A 14,999-nucleotide genomic window follows, 5' to 3' on the forward strand; every position below is an offset into this window, starting at 1 on the left:
TAGGCTAGCGATCTGAAGCCTCGCTCTAGTGCTGTATACCTGTGAACTCTGACCCCTGATGAACACAGATTAACTTCCTCTTTTCCCCTGTTGTTGTTGTTTTCCGCCCTTCCATTCCAGATCTGCCTTCTTCATATGTGTTTTGATGATGATGATGCAGAAACTCTGATGTAAATACAGTCTGATCTTAAATGATTACTTTAGACAGTTGTCTCTCTTAACTTTGTTTTACGTTAGTGTGTTTGTGTCAGCGAGTCAGGGCTCCGTCATGTGCCAATCTCCATCTCCACGGAAACGCAGGATTCTTACCTGTGATGTAATCTCATAGGCTATATATAAATGCTGTAAATAACAGTTTATGAAGTGTTACTTGATTCTATGTAATTATTACAATGAGGACTATTTTAATTATTTCATGTTATACAGTTGAAGTCGGAAGTTTACATACACTTAGGTTGGAGTCATTAAAACTCGTTTTTCAACCACCACAAATTTCTTGTTAACACACTATAGTTTTGGCAATTCGGTTAGGACATCTACTTTGTGCATGACACAAGTCATATTTCCAACAATTGTTTACAGACAGATTATTTCACTTATAATTCACTGTATCACAATTCCAGTGGGTCAGAAGTTTACATTCACTAAATTGACTGTGCCTTTAAACAGCTTGGGAAAATCCAGAAAATGATGTAATGGCTATAGAAGCTTCCTGATAGGCTAATTGACATCATTTGAGTCTATTGGAGATGTACCTGTGGATGTATTTCAAGGCCTACCTTCAAACACTGTGCCTCTTTGTTTGACATCATGGGAAAATCAAAAATAAATCAACCATGACCTCAGAAAAGAAATTGTAGACCAAGTCTGGTTCCTCCTTCCAAACACCTGAAGGTACCACGTTAATTTGTACAAACAATATTACGCAAGTATAAACACCATGGGACCACGCAGCCGTCATACCGCTCAGGAAGGAAGGACGTTCTGTCTCCAAGAGATGAACGTACTTCGGTGTGAAAAGTGCTAATCAATCCCAGAACAACAGCAAAGAACCTTGTGAAGATGCTGGAGAAAACAGGTACAAAAGTATCTATATCCACAGTAAAACAAGTCCTATATCGACATAACCTGAAAGGCCACTCAGCAAGGAAGAAGCCACTGCTCCAAAACCGCCATAAAAAAAGTCAGACTAAGGTTTGCAACTGCACATGGGGACAAAGTTTGTACTTTTTGGAGAAATGTCCTCTGGTCTGATAAAACAAAAATAGAACTGTTTGGCCATAATGACCATGGAGGAAAAAGGGGGAGGCTTGCAAGCTGAAAAACACCATCCGTGAAGGACGGGGGTGGCAGCATCATGTTGTGAGGGTGCTTTGCTGCAGGAGGGTCTGGTGCACTTCACAAAATAGATTGCATCATGAGGCAGGGAAAATTATGTGGATACATTGAAGCAACATCTCAAGACATCAGTCGGGAAGTTAAAGCTTGGTCGCAAATGTGTCTTCCAAATGGACAATGACCCCAAGCACATTTCCAGTTGTGGCAAAATGGCTTTAGGACAACAAACTCAAGGTATTGGAGTGGCCATCACAAAGCCCTGACCTCAAATAGAACATTTGTGAGCAGAACTGAAAAAGCATGTGTGAGCAAGGAGGCCTACAAACCTGACTCAGTTACACCAGCTCTGTCAAGATGAACGGGCCAACATTCACCCAACTTGTTGTGGGAAGCTTGTGGAAGGCTACCCGAAACATTTTACCCAAGTTAAACAATTTAAAGGCAATGCTACCAAATACTAATTGAGTGTATGTAAACTTCTGACCCACTGGGAATGTGATGAAAGAAATAAAAGCTTAAATAAATCCTTCTCTCTACTATTATTCTGACATTTCACATTCTTAAAATAAACTGGTGATCCTAACTGACCTAAAACGGGAATTTTTACTAGGATTAAATGTCAGGAATTGTGAAAAACTGGGTTTATATGTATTTAGTTAAGGTGTACGTAAACTTCCAACTTCAACTCGGGCGGCAGGGTAGCCTAGTGGTTAGTGTTGGACTAGTAACCGAAAGGTTGCAAGTTCAAATCCCCGAGCTGACAAGGTACAAATCTGTCATTTTGCCCCTGAACAGGCAGTTAACCCACCGTTCCTAGACCGTCATTGAAAATAAGAATTTGTTCTTAACTGACTTACCTAGTTAAATAAAGGTAAAATAAAATCAACTGTATACTGTGGTTGTAGTTGAATCATCTTTTTCTCTCATTTTCATTGTGTTATTGAAGGGCCAAAACATGCAGACCTACGGCTCAGACAGAGGAGGATAAAACCAAAATGCTATTTCATCATCAAATTGATACTAATTCTGAAAACAAAGACTGAAGTTACTGAAATATGTATTTTTTGTTGTAGAAGGTGTATACCAGTGATGGTCTGTGTGTGTTATCTAAATGCTGTATAGACCCTTCTGGAAAGAGAACACACTATATAAAAATATGTATTTTTTGTGTAATAAATTTGGTTAATGCTCAATTTTATGTTTCATACCATGATACAGTATAGGCTACACACCAACACACACTAACACACCAGCATACATACACAATAAAATGCAATCTCAACATATTTCTGCCTAGTTTTTATTTGTTATTGTTTGGTGAAGTATTCAGCTTGGTGGAAGTCCTCTTGACATGTTTGGAAACACTACATAATTTATTGCCCTGGCTACATCTGCAGTCCTCATGCCTCCTTGCAGCATACCTAAGACACATTCACACAGATGAGCAGGGACCCTGGGCATCTTTCTTTTGGTGTTTTTCAGTCAGTAGAAAGGCCTATTCAGTGTCCTAAGTTGTCATAACTGTGACCTTAATTGCCTACCGTCTGTAAACTGTTAGTGTCTTAACGACCGTTCCACGGGTGCATGTTCATTCATTGTTTATGGTTCATTGAACAAGCATGGGAAAAATGTTTAAACCCTTTACAATCTGTGAAGTTATTTGGATTTTTACAAATTATCTTTGAAAGACAGGGTCGTCTCCATTTAGCACACTGACATCTCAGGGATGGAGAAGGTCCAGGCAAGTCATTCTGTCTGGTGCTGATGGGACCCAACATTACGAGAAAAACATTTTTCAACAACTTCTAACAGCTGGCAGGAGATATCTTTATTCAAATATAGATGGTCTGAGTTTCAGGAAGCTGACAAACTAAACACCATAAGGAAAGTTATGTTATTCATATCAAGGAAAGTGTCAACACTAGAAAATAAATGGTTTATTTCAGACCATTTGATAGACAAGTTACACAAGCCATAACTGTAGAAATCGAACAAATGTAAAATGTTGGTCCAAGTAAACAACAGCAATCCTCAACACACACACACACACACACACACACCATCTTTAGGGAAATCATAAGGTTTCCCAACCCACAACAACACCCCCCCCCTCCACCTGTTCGTTCCCTACTCACACACTCAAATGTGTCTTAATCTTAGGGAATCATTGCAGAGCAGAGTGGTTACACTATTTAATACACAAAACTACACACAAAATTCAGTCTATTGCAGTGAGCTGAGGTTTGCAGCAACAGTGGAACACACAGTATCAGATGTATACAACACACCCTGTTAAACCCCCTGGGAGAGCCAATAGATGAAGCAGATTTACTGTAACATCAGGAGGAGTGTTCTGTGTGATGTCACTGCTATGCTGCTCTACCAAAGACATCTGAAATACAACATCATTACCCGCCTTCCCTACACCCCAATGTCCCTGGAGGTCATTCATCAGCATCCTCCTCTTCCAAATGTCCTTGGTAGGCCTCATTCCTCTTCCCTAGACCCCAATGTCCCTAGAGGTCATTCATCAGCATCCTCCTCTTCCAAATGTCCTTGGTAGGCCTCATTCCTCTTCCCTACAACCCAATGTCCCTGGAGGTCATTCATCAGCATCCTCCTCTTCCAAATGGCCTTGGTAGGCCTCATTCCTCTTCCCTACACCCCAATGTCCCTGGAGGTCATTCATCAGCATCCTTCTCTTCCAAATGTCCTTGGTAGGCCTCATTCCTCTTCCCTACACCCCAATGTCCCTGGAGGTCATTCATCAGCATCCTTCTCTTCCAAATGTCCTTGGTAGGCCTCATTCCTCTTCCCTAAACAACGACACCCACGGGATGTCCATCAGAGAAGTTCAGGTTGATAAAGTCTGATCTTCAGCATCATGGTCCTGGTCCTGTTGTTGGTGAGTAACAGTGTCTCAGTCACGTCAGTGAGGTTGGTCCTGTTGTGGTCAGTATCTCCATTGCGGTTGGTCCTGTTGTGGTCAGTAGCTCCATTGCGGTTGGTCCTGTTGTGGTCAGTAGCTCCATTGCGGTTGGTCCTGTTGTGGTCAGTAGCTCCATTGCGGTTGGTCCTGTTGTGGTCAGTAGCTCCATTGTGGTTGGTCCTGTTGTGGTCAGTAGCTCCATTGTGGTTGGTCCCGTTGTGGTCAGTTGGTCCTGTTGTGGTCAGTAGCTCCATTGTGGTTGGTCCTGTTGTGGTCAGTAGCTCCATTGTGGTTGGTTGGGGTGTAGCGAGGTCTGCAGGGACTTCATGTCCCTGAGCAGTGTTAGACTTTTCCTGCTACGGTCCCCCGGTCGAACCTTGACCGCCCCGGCAGAGCGACCGCGCGTGGTCACCTTCACCTCTCCACTTTGCTTCTGACGAGCATCTCTCCTAAACCTCTTCACCTACACAGAGACAGAAAGTGAGAAACAGTGGGAAAAACTCCTTAATCAAATGTATGCGTTTGTGGATATGTTGAAGGCAAAACCACAGTTACATAGTTCTTAGTCATCAAACTGTGTGTGTGTGTACCTGTGCTTGGTGTCTGCGTAGCTTGCTGATCTGCTCTGCTTTTCTCTCCATTCTCCTGAGTAGAGTCTCCTGTTCTCTCTCCACCCCCCTCCTCTCCCGCTCACACACACAGGTCTCAGCCTGCCGCACCAACTCCTGCTGCTCACTGACACACACACACACACACACACACACACACACACACACACATTTACATTCACAACTGAGATAGCTATTCATGCTGAAACAAAGTCTCAGACTCTCTAACAGACAGACACACTCACAGACTCATGTGTCCCAGTTCATCCTGCAGGGCCAGCAGGAGGTCTGATAGCTCCTCCCCACAGGAAGAGGAGGAGCCGCTGCCATTGGCTGGCTGGGCCAGAGGGGTGTGGGAGAGGACGCGTGCGTTACATAGCTGGGGCTGATGCTGCTTCAGCAGGGAGAGAACAGACTGGACGTTGGCCCTGACCGAGTGACTGCACCCTACAGACTAGAGAGAGAGACAGAGATGACCGAGTGACTGCACCCTACAGACTAGAGAGAGAGACAGAGATGACCGAGTGACTGCACCCTACAGACTAGAGAGAGACAGAGATGACAGAGTGACTGCACCCTACAGACTAGAGAGAGACAGAGATGACAGAGTGACTGCACCCTACAGACTAGAGAGAGACAGAGATGACAGAGTGACTGCACCCTACAGACTAGAGAGAGACAGAGATGACAGAGTGACTGCACCCTACAGACTAGAGAGAGACAGAGATGACAGAGTGACTGCACCCTACAGACTAGAGAGAGACAGAGATGACAGAGTGACTGCACCCTACAGACTAGAGAGAGACAGAGATGACAGAGTGACTGCACCCTACAGACTAGAGAGAGACAGAGATGACAGAGTGACTGCACCCTACAGACTAGAGAGAGACAGAGATGACAGAGTGACTGCACCCTACAGACTAGAGAGAGACAGAGATGACAGAGTGACTGCACCCTACAGACTAGAGAGAGACAGAGATGACAGTGACTGCACCCTACAGACTAGAGAGAGACAGAGATGACAGAGTGACTGCACCCTACAGACTAGAGAGAGACAGAGATGACAGAGTGACTGCACCCTACAGACTAGAGAGAGACAGAGATGACAGAGTGACTGCACCCTACAGACTAGAGAGAGACAGAGATGACAGAGTGACTGCACCCTACAGACTAGAGAGAGACAGAGATGACAGAGTGACTGCACCCTACAGACTAGAGAGAGACAGAGATGACAGAGTGACTGCACCCTACAGACTAGAGAGAGACAGAGATGACAGAGTGACTGCACCCTACAGACTAGAGACAGAGATAACAGAGTGACTGCACCCTACAGACTAGAGACAGAGATGACCGAGTGACTGCACCCTACAGACTAGAGAGCGAGAGAGAGGTGACAGAGAGACTGCACCCTACTGACTAGAGAGAGAGAGATGACAGAGAGACTGCACCCTCCAGACTAGAGAGTCCGTGTCTGGTATGTCTGCATACAAAAATGTGTTCTGCATATATGATGTGCATGTTCGTACCTTCCCTGCAACAAATGGGACGTCTCCTAGGCTCAGTCTGTAGTGTGGCTGTGTGTATGAGGTCTGCTGCAGAACAGGTTTCTGGTAGAGCACACAAATTCACATCAGGAAAGGTGTTGTAGATATTGGTATGAATCAAAGGCTTTTTGGCCAATCAGATATGTGGCCTGAACAATTAGTTTAGTGTCTGTGTGAGAGGAGGATCACATCGACTGACATTCATCTCCAGCAGAAACACCAGCACCCAAAGGCTCATGGGAAGGCTGCTACCTTGGAGAGGCGTTTCTTCTCTCTGATTGTACTTCTGTCTTTGGGAAGGCGGGGTGAGGGCGACACAGACTGGATCAGGATACGATTGGCCTCCAGACCTGTCTGTAACTGAGGACCAGTGAGAAAACAGTGTGCAAAATAGTTGCAATTACACATCTCTAGAGTGTGTGTACCTGGTTGGCCTGGTCCTGTGTATGTGTGTGTACCTGGTTGGCCTGGTCCTGTGTGTGTGTGTGTACCTGGTTGGCCTGGTCCTGTGTGTGTGTGTGTACCTGGTTGGCCTGGTCCTGTGTGTGGGTGTGTACCTGGTTGGCCTGGTCCTGTGTCTGTGTGTGTGGGTGTGTACCTGGTTGGCCTGGTCCTGTGTCTGTGTGTGTGGGTGTGTACCTGGTTGGCCTGGTCCTGTGTCTGTGTGTGTGTACCTGGTTGGCCTGGTCCTGTGTGTGTGTGTGTGTACCTGGTTGGCCTGGTCCTGTGTGTGTGTGTACCTGGTTGGCCTGGTCCTGTGTGTGTGTGTGTACCTGGTTGGCCTGGTCCTGTGTGTGTGTGTGTACCTGGTTGGCCTGGTCCTGTGTGTGTGTGTGTGTGTGTGTGTGTGTGTGTGTGTGTACCTGGTTGGCCTGGTCCTGTGTGTGTGTGTGTGTGTGTGTGTGTGTGTGTGTGTGTGTGTGTGTGTGTGTGTGTTTGTGTGTGTGTGTGTACCTGGTTGGCCTGGTCCTGTGTGTGTGTGTGTGTACCTGGTTGGCCTGGTCCTGTGTGTGTGTGTGTGTGTACCTGGTTGGCCTGGTCCTGTGTGTGTGTGTACCCGGTTGGCCTGGTCCTGTGTGTGTGTGTACCTGGTTGGCCTGGTCCTGTGTGTGTGTGTACCTGGTTGGCCTGGTCCTGTGTGTGTGTACCTGGTTGGCCTGGTCCTGTGTGTGTGTACCTGGTTGGCCTGGTCCTGTGTGTGTGTGTGTACCTGGTTGGCCTGGTCCTGTGTGTGTGTGTGTGTACCTGGTTGGCCTGGTCCTGTGTGTGTGTGTGTACCTGGTTGGCCTGGTCCTGTGTGTGTGTGTACCTGGTTGGCCTGGTCCTGTGTGTGTGTGTGTGTGTGTACCTGGTTGGCCTGGTCCTGTGTGTGTGTGTGTACCTGGTTGGCCTGGTCCTGTGTGTGTGTACCTGGTTGGCCTGGTCCTGTGTGTGTGTGTGTGTGTACCTGGTTGGCCTGGTCCTGTGTGTGTGTGTGTGTGTGTGTGTGTACCTGGTTGGCCTGGTCCTGTGTGTGTGTGTGTGTGTGTGTGTGTGTGTACCTGGTTGGCCTGGTCCTGTGTGTGTGTGTGTACCTGGTTGGCCTGGTCCTGTGTGTGTGTACCTGGTTGGCCTGGTCCTGTGTGTGTGTGTGTGTGTGTGTGTACCTGGTTGGCCTGGTCCTGTGTGTGTACCTGGTTGGCCTGGTCCTGTGTGTGTGTGTGTACCTGGTTGGCCTGGTCCTGTGTGTGTGTGTGTGTGTGTGTGTGTGTACCTGGTTGGCCTGGTCCTGTGTGTGTGTGTGTGTGTGTGTGTGTACCTGGTTGGCCTGGTCCTGTGTGTGTGTGTACCCGGTTGGCCTGGTCCTGTGTGTGTGTGTACCTGGTTGGCCTGGTCCTGTGTGTGTGTGTGTGTGTGTGTGTGCCTGGTTGGCCTGGTCCTGTGTGTGTGTACCTGGTTGGCCTGGTCCTGTGTGTGTGTACCTGGTTGGCCTGTACCTGTGTACCTGGTTGGCCTGTACCTGTGTGTGTGTGTGTGTGTACCTGGTTGGCCTGGTCCTGTGTGTGTGTGTGTGTGTACCTGGTTGGCCTGGTCCTGTGTGTGTGTGTGTGTACCTGGTTGGCCTGGTCCTGTGTGTGTGTGTGTACCTGGTTGGCCTGGTCCTGTGTGTGTGTGTGTACCTGGTTGGCCTGGTCCTGTGTGTGTGTGTGTACCTGGTTGGCCTGGTCCTGTGTGTGTGTACCTGGTTGGCCTGGTCCTGTGTGTGTGTGTGTGTTTGTGTGTACCCGGTTGGCCTGGTCCTGTGTGTGTGTACCTGGTTGGCCTGGTCCTGTGTGTGTGTACCTGGTTGGCCTGGTCCTGTGTGTGTGTGTGTACCTGGTTGGCCTGGTCCTGTGTGTGTGTGTGTGTGTTTGTGTGTACCCGGTTGGCCTGGTCCTGTGTGTGTGTACCTGGTTGGCCTGGTCCTGTGTGTGTGTACCTGGTTGGCCTGGTCCTGTGTGTGTGTGTGTACCTGGTTGGCCTGGTCCTGTGTGTGTGTGTGTGTGTACCTGGTTGGCCTGGTCCTGTGTGTGTGTGTGTGTGTACCTGGTTGGCCTGGTCCTGTGTGTGTGTGTGTGTGTACCTGGTTGGCCTGGTCCTGTGTGTGTGTGTGTGTGTACCTGGTTGGCCTGGTCCTGTGTGTGTGTGTGTGTGTACCTGGTTGGCCTGGTCCTGTGTGTGTGTACCTGGTTGGCCTGGTCCTGTGTGTGTGTGTGTGTGTACCTGGTTGGCCTGGTCCTGTGTGTGTGTGTGTGTACCTGGTTGGCCTGGTCCTGTGTGTGTGTGTGTGTACCTGGTTGGCCTGGTCCTGTGTGTGTGTGTGTGTGTGTACCTGGTTGGCCTGGTCCTGTGTGTGTGTGTGTGTGTGTGTGTGTGTGTGTGTGTGTGTGTGTGTGTGTGTGTGTGTGTGTGTTGTGTGTGTGTGTACCTGGTTGGCCTGGTCCTGTGTGTGTGTACCTGGTTGGCCTGGTCCTGTGTGTGTGTGTGTACCTGGTTGGCCTGGTCCTGTGTGTGTGTGTGTGTGTGTGTGTGTGTGTGTGTGTGTGTGTGTACCTGGTTGGCCTGGTCCTGTGTGTGTGTGTACCTGGTTGGCCTGGTCCTGTGTGTGTGTGTGTGTGTGTACCTGGTTGACCTGGTCCTGTGTGTGTGTGTGTGTGTGTACCTGGTTGGCCTGGTCCTGTGTGTGTGTGTGTGTGTGTGTACACCTGGTTGGCCTGGTCCTGTGTGTGTGTGTGTGTACCTGGTTGGCCTGGTCCTGTGTGTGTGTGTACCTGGTTGGCCTGGTCCTGTGTGTGTGTGTGTGTACCTGGTTGGCCTGGTCCTGTGTGTGTGTGTGTGTACCTGGTTGGCCTGGTCCTGTGTGTGTGTGTACCTGGTTGGCCTGGTCCTGTGTGTGTGTGTACCTGGTTGGCCTGGTCCAGTGTGTGTGTGTGTGTGTGTGTACCTGGTTGGCCTGGTCCTGTGTGTGTACCTGGTTGGCCTGGTCCTGTGTGTGTGTGTGTGTGTGTACCTGGTTGGCCTGGTCCTGTGTGTGTGTGTGTGTACCTGGTTGGCCTGGTCCTGTGTGTGTGTACCTGGTTGGCCTGGTCCTGTGTGTGTGTGTGTGTGTGTACCTGGTTGACCTGGTCCTGTGTGTGTGTGTGTGTGTGTGTACCTGGTTGGCCTGGTCCTGTGTGTGTGTGTGTGTGTACCTGGTTGGCCTGGTCCTGTGTGTGTGTGTGTGTGTACCTGGTTGGCCTGGTCCTGTGTGTGTGTACCTGGTTGGCCTGGTCCTGTGTGTGTGTGTGTGTGTACCTGGTTGGCCTGGTCCTGTGTGTGTGTGTGTGTGTACCTGGTTGGCCTGGTCCTGTGTGTGTGTGTGTGTACCTGGTTGGCCTGGTCCTGTGTGTGTGTGTGTGTGTGTACCTGGTTGGCCTGGTCCTGTGTGTGTGTGTGTGTGTGTGTGTGTGTGTGTGTGTGTGTGTGTGTGTGTGTGTGTGTGTGTGTGTGTGTGTGTGTGTGTGTGTGTGTGTGTGTGTACCTGGTTGGCCTGGTCCTGTGTGTGTGTACCTGGTTGGCCTGGTCCTGTGTGTGTGTGTGTACCTGGTTGGCCTGGTCCTGTGTGTGTGTGTGTGTGTGTGTGTACCTGGTTGGCCTGGTCCTGTGTGTGTGTGTACCTGGTTGGCCTGGTCCTGTGTGTGTGTGTGTGTGTGTGTACCTGGTTGACCTGGTCCTGTGTGTGTGTGTGTGTGTGTACCTGGTTGGCCTGGTCCTGTGTGTGTGTGTGTGTGTGTGTGTACACCTGGTTGGCCTGGTCCTGTGTGTGTGTGTGTGTACCTGGTTGGCCTGGTCCTGTGTGTGTGTGTACCTGGTTGGCCTGGTCCTGTGTGTGTGTGTGTGTACCTGGTTGGCCTGGTCCTGTGTGTGTGTGTGTGTACCTGGTTGGCCTGGTCCTGTGTGTGTGTGTACCTGGTTGGCCTGGTCCTGTGTGTGTGTGTACCTGGTTGGCCTGGTCCTGTGTGTGTGTGTGTGTGTGTGTACCTGGTTGGCCTGGTCCTGTGTGTGTACCTGGTTGGCCTGGTCCTGTGTGTGTGTGTGTGTGTGTACCTGGTTGGCCTGGTCCTGTGTGTGTGTGTGTGTACCTGGTTGGCCTGGTCCTGTGTGTGTGTACCTGGTTGGCCTGGTCCTGTGTGTGTGTGTACCTGGTTGGCCTGGTCCTGTGTGTGTGTACCTGGTTGGCCTGGTCCTGTGTGTGTGTGTGTGTACCTGGTTGGCCTGGTCCTGTGTGTGTGTGTGTGTGTGTGTGTGTGTGTGTGTGTGTGTACCTGGTTGGCCTGGTCCTGTGTGTGTGTACCTGGTTGGCCTGGTCCTGTGTGTGTGTACCTGGTTGGCCTGGTCCTGTGTGTGTGTACCTGGTTGGCCTGGTCCTGTGTGTGTGTGTACCTGGTTGGCCTGGTCCTGTGTGTGTGTGTGTACCTGGTTGGCCTGGTCCTGTGTGTGTGTGTACCTGGTTGGCCTGGTCCTGTGTGTGTGTGTGTGTACCTGGTCCTGTGTGTGTGTGTGTACCTGGTTGGTCTGGTGTTGGACCAGTTTCCTCTGGTGTTCTTCTTGCAGCAGTTTCAACTCCAACTCACGAATCTTCCTCTAAGACACACACATACAGACATCAGACCCACCATATCCTATTTGGGGTGAAAATGAGTTTGCGTGTGTGTGTGTACCTCTGCGTGGTTCTGTGTGCGGGTCAGTCTCTGGTATTCCTGCTCCAGTAGCTCCAGCTTCTCTAACTGGGCAAGGTGGGCGGAGTCAGGGGCAGGGGCAGGAGCAGCAGACCTGGTCATCTCCAGGGAAACCTGAAAGGGTCACTACGGTAACTGAGTACTACCGGAGCATCATGCATACAGCTAGAGATCCTGTCGTTAGCCTGTCTCTCTGGGTTAGCATAGATAATGCTAGGTAAGGTGTATGCTAACCTGGCGTTTGAGCAGGGTTGTTCTGTCGGCCTCTGCGTTGCGGACCATCTTCCTCATGTACTCCAGTTGTCTGTCCAACAGCTTACAGCGAGCCTCTGCTGCAGCCAGCTGAGTCACTAACACTGAGGGGACCGAGGGGAGAGAGAGACAGAGAGAGGGTGAGACAGGGGGCAGAAAGAGCATCTGTTTACTCTCAAACAAAACACCTACATATATTGGAAAATGATCACGTCGCTCACCTTGGCTGTGTTCTGACTGGTTGCTGGTCTCTCTCTCGTGTGTGTCTGTGGGTTTATGTGTGTCTCTCAGTGTGTGTGTGTCACTCCTTAGGGCAGTGTGTGAGGTCTCTCTCTCGTGTGTGTCTGTGGGTTTATGTGTGTCTCTCAGTGTGTGTGTGTCACTCCTTAGGGCAGTGTGTGAGGTCTCTCTCTCGTGTGTGTCTGTGGGTTTATGTGTGTCTCTCAGTGTGTGTGTGTCACTCCTTAGGGCAGTGTGTGAGGTCTCTCTCTCGTGTGTGTCTGTGGGTTTATGTGTGTCTCTCAGTGTGTGTGTGTCACTCCTTAGGGCAGTGTGTGAGGTCTCTCTCTCGTTATGTGTGTCTGTGGGTTTATGTGTGTCTCTCAGTTTGTGTGTGTCACTCCTTAGGGCAGTGTGTGAGGTCTCTCTCTCCAGGCTGTGTAAACTCAGCTCCGTTCTGCCTCTCTCCAACTCCAGCTTCCTGATCTTCTCCTGTAGGTTCATCAGAGCAGACAGGATCGCTACACACACACACACACACACACACACACACACACACACACACACACACACAATAATCCTCTGAGGATGAATATCGTACCATCATATCTTGCCTTATCTGTTATCCCACACACTCAGAGTTGAATTTATTCTCCACCAGACATTCATGAGTAAAAACGTTATCAGCGAGAACTTAATTCAGCCACTCAGAAGAGTAGAGGTGATGAGTACAGTGATAGAGAGATGGGTGAAGGTAGGAGGGATAGTGACATGAGTACAGCGTGATAGGGAGATGGGTGAAGGTAGGAGGATAGAGATGTGAGAGTGGGGATAGAGGGATGGCTGAAGGTAGATTGATAGAGATGTGAGAGTGGGGATAGAGGGATGGCTGAAGGTAGGAGGATAGAGATGTGAGAGTGGGGATAGAGGGATGGCTGGTAGAAGGATAGATATGTGAGAGTGGGGATAGAGGGAAGGCTGAAGGTAGGAGGATAGATATGTGAGAGTGGGGATAGAGGGAAGGCTGAAGGTAGGAGGATAGATATGTGAGAGTGGGGATCGAGGGATGGCTGGTAGAAGGATAGATATGTGAGAGTGGGGATAGAGAGATGGCTGAAGGTAGATTGATAGAGATGTGAGAGTGGGGATAGAGGGATAGCGTTTAGCAGAGCCTCTGTTAATAGGCTGTGGTGTCATGTGTCACCTGCTGTTGCCATGGAGACCAGCCTCACCACACAACCACAATGGAAACTGTCTCACCCACACACAATTTGGTTCTAGCAGCAGTGCAGGTAGTGATTGGTTACCTGCACTGCTGCTTTCTGGGAATGCCTTGCTGGACAGTGTCTGGCAGGGTGTGTGTGTGTTGCGAGTTGTGAGTGTGTAGGAGGGTAGAGAGGTGTTGACGAAGGGGCGGCCTGCGGGGTAGTCTTTGTAGGAGGGTAGAGACAGAATGTCAGACATCACACCGACAGAGAGCTCCTGCAGACAGACAGAGACAGTCAGGGAACCACCATTTCTAACACCATGATGGAACCACCATTTCTAACACCATGATATTACTGTTCCCAACACCGATAATATTATTCATATTATTACTACCAAACTGTCTCCCATTCTAATGATCGAGTCAATTCCTTAGGACTGTCCCCCAAAACAAAGGCCACACACTCCCCTCTACATCACCAATGGAATTATCTGGTACACAGCTACTAACGTTTAGTGGTGTTCAGTTTAATTCAGTGTTGCACAGAAAGGCCGACTATGGTCACTCTCACTTTAACCATAACATTATTGACTAGCTCTTAGCTTAAAGCAAAGTTCGCTTGCTAGCTAAGTAAAGACAAGAAGCTGTGTCAAATGGTTAACGATAGCTTGCTGAAAAACACCTCGTTGGATCTGAAGCAAACATGCAATTTACAATAGTTAACGTTAACTAGCTAAACTTTACTCCATTAAAATGCAAGCTAAGTTAGCTGGCTAACTAGTCAAGACGGGTTTGTTGAGTTGGATAGCTAACGTTAGCCTGCTAGCTATGTTTACCTTCTCTCGCCCGACGGATGGTTTTGACACTCTCTCCATTGATGGCAACCAACTATAGCTACCTGCCAGCCGAGCTAGCTACATGGCTAACGTTTCTATCCGTACGGTCTTTTCAATTCAGAACGAGCACATAAACATTAAATATAAAATGTCAAGGCAGCATTTTTACTATAATTTATGGGACGCAGAAAACAAAACACCGCGCGAAGACTGAACGCGGAAGTTCCCCTCAGCGCTACGTCGAGATGACGTCACACGGCGTACAGCGGCTCGGGCTTCTCTCCAAAATACTGTCCAGACCTGTGTGTACATGACGAGTGCATGGTGCTATCTGTGGGTCAATAGCTCAGAGGTTACATCAACCAGAATTGACACAGCAGATCCTCCCTCTGACTTGGGAAATAAACGAGAGAAGACCAAACACATTTAGCCTTTAGTGAAAGGCAGCAAAAGCAACAGAAACACAACAGTGTAATGTTACAGCTTCACTCATCCACAGCAGCCCACGTGCCTGCGCTGAAGGCTTACCAGCTGTCAATTCTTTACAGAATTAATCGCTCAGGCAGGTAATTAGGTATGTATGAAACACACACACTGTTTCTCCTGCTTAGTCATGTAGAACAGAAATGGCCTCATTATCCAGGACTCTGTGTGTGTATGTGAACAGTTAAACACATCTACCCCAACCCTGGTGTTGTGTGTAGTGCAGGAGCAGACAATGCCGATCCTGGAGGGACAAAGTCAGCAGTGAACAGGCCCTTAACATACCTTGTTGATAGGTAATACAATGAATTGATTAGAAAACAAAGTTACACAGACTGACAGCAGG

At 49.1% G+C, this 14,999-nt stretch overlaps 1 protein-coding gene across 2 annotated transcripts; it reads right to left on the reverse strand.

Moving 5' to 3' along the window:
* Positions 1 to 3,151: 3,151 nt before the first annotated feature.
* cep57 (centrosomal protein 57) lies at positions 3,152 to 14,428 on the reverse strand. Of its 2 annotated transcripts, XM_031791183.1 has the most exons (11): positions 14,171 to 14,428; positions 13,435 to 13,609; positions 12,130 to 12,648; positions 11,891 to 12,012; positions 11,639 to 11,770; positions 11,484 to 11,561; positions 6,672 to 6,779; positions 6,402 to 6,482; positions 5,121 to 5,329; positions 4,858 to 5,002; positions 3,152 to 4,730 (listed from the first exon to the last, which is right to left on the reverse strand). In XM_031791183.1, exons 1-11 carry the CDS (start codon positions 14,207 to 14,209, stop codon positions 4,542 to 4,544), a joined length of 1,797 nt encoding a protein of 598 aa, XP_031647043.1. In that variant the 5' UTR covers positions 14,210 to 14,428; the 3' UTR covers positions 3,152 to 4,541. The 2 variants fall into 2 exon arrangements, with proteins under 2 accessions (XP_031647043.1, XP_031647044.1); XM_031791184.1 differs by lacking the exon at positions 14,171 to 14,428 and having other exon boundaries at positions 13,332 to 13,445.
* Between the last annotated feature and the right edge of the window lie 571 nt (positions 14,429 to 14,999).

This window comes from Oncorhynchus kisutch, linkage group LG15 (genome assembly GCF_002021735.2).
Source record: "Oncorhynchus kisutch isolate 150728-3 linkage group LG15, Okis_V2, whole genome shotgun sequence".
NCBI classification, from domain to species: Eukaryota; Metazoa; Chordata; class Actinopteri; order Salmoniformes; family Salmonidae; genus Oncorhynchus; species Oncorhynchus kisutch.

Coding starts and splice junctions, on each gene's coding strand:
- cep57 (XM_031791183.1), bottom strand. CDS start 14,209: ATGGAGAGAGTGTCAAAACCATCCGTCGGGCGAGAGAAG. Junction 5,330..6,401: donor TCCCATTTGTTGCAGGGAAG/GTACGAACATGC, acceptor CTCTCTCTCTAG/TCTGTAGGGTGCAGTCACTC. Junction 4,731..4,857: donor TACGCAGACACCAAGCACAG/GTACACACACAC, acceptor GTCTCTGTGTAG/GTGAAGAGGTTTAGGAGAGA.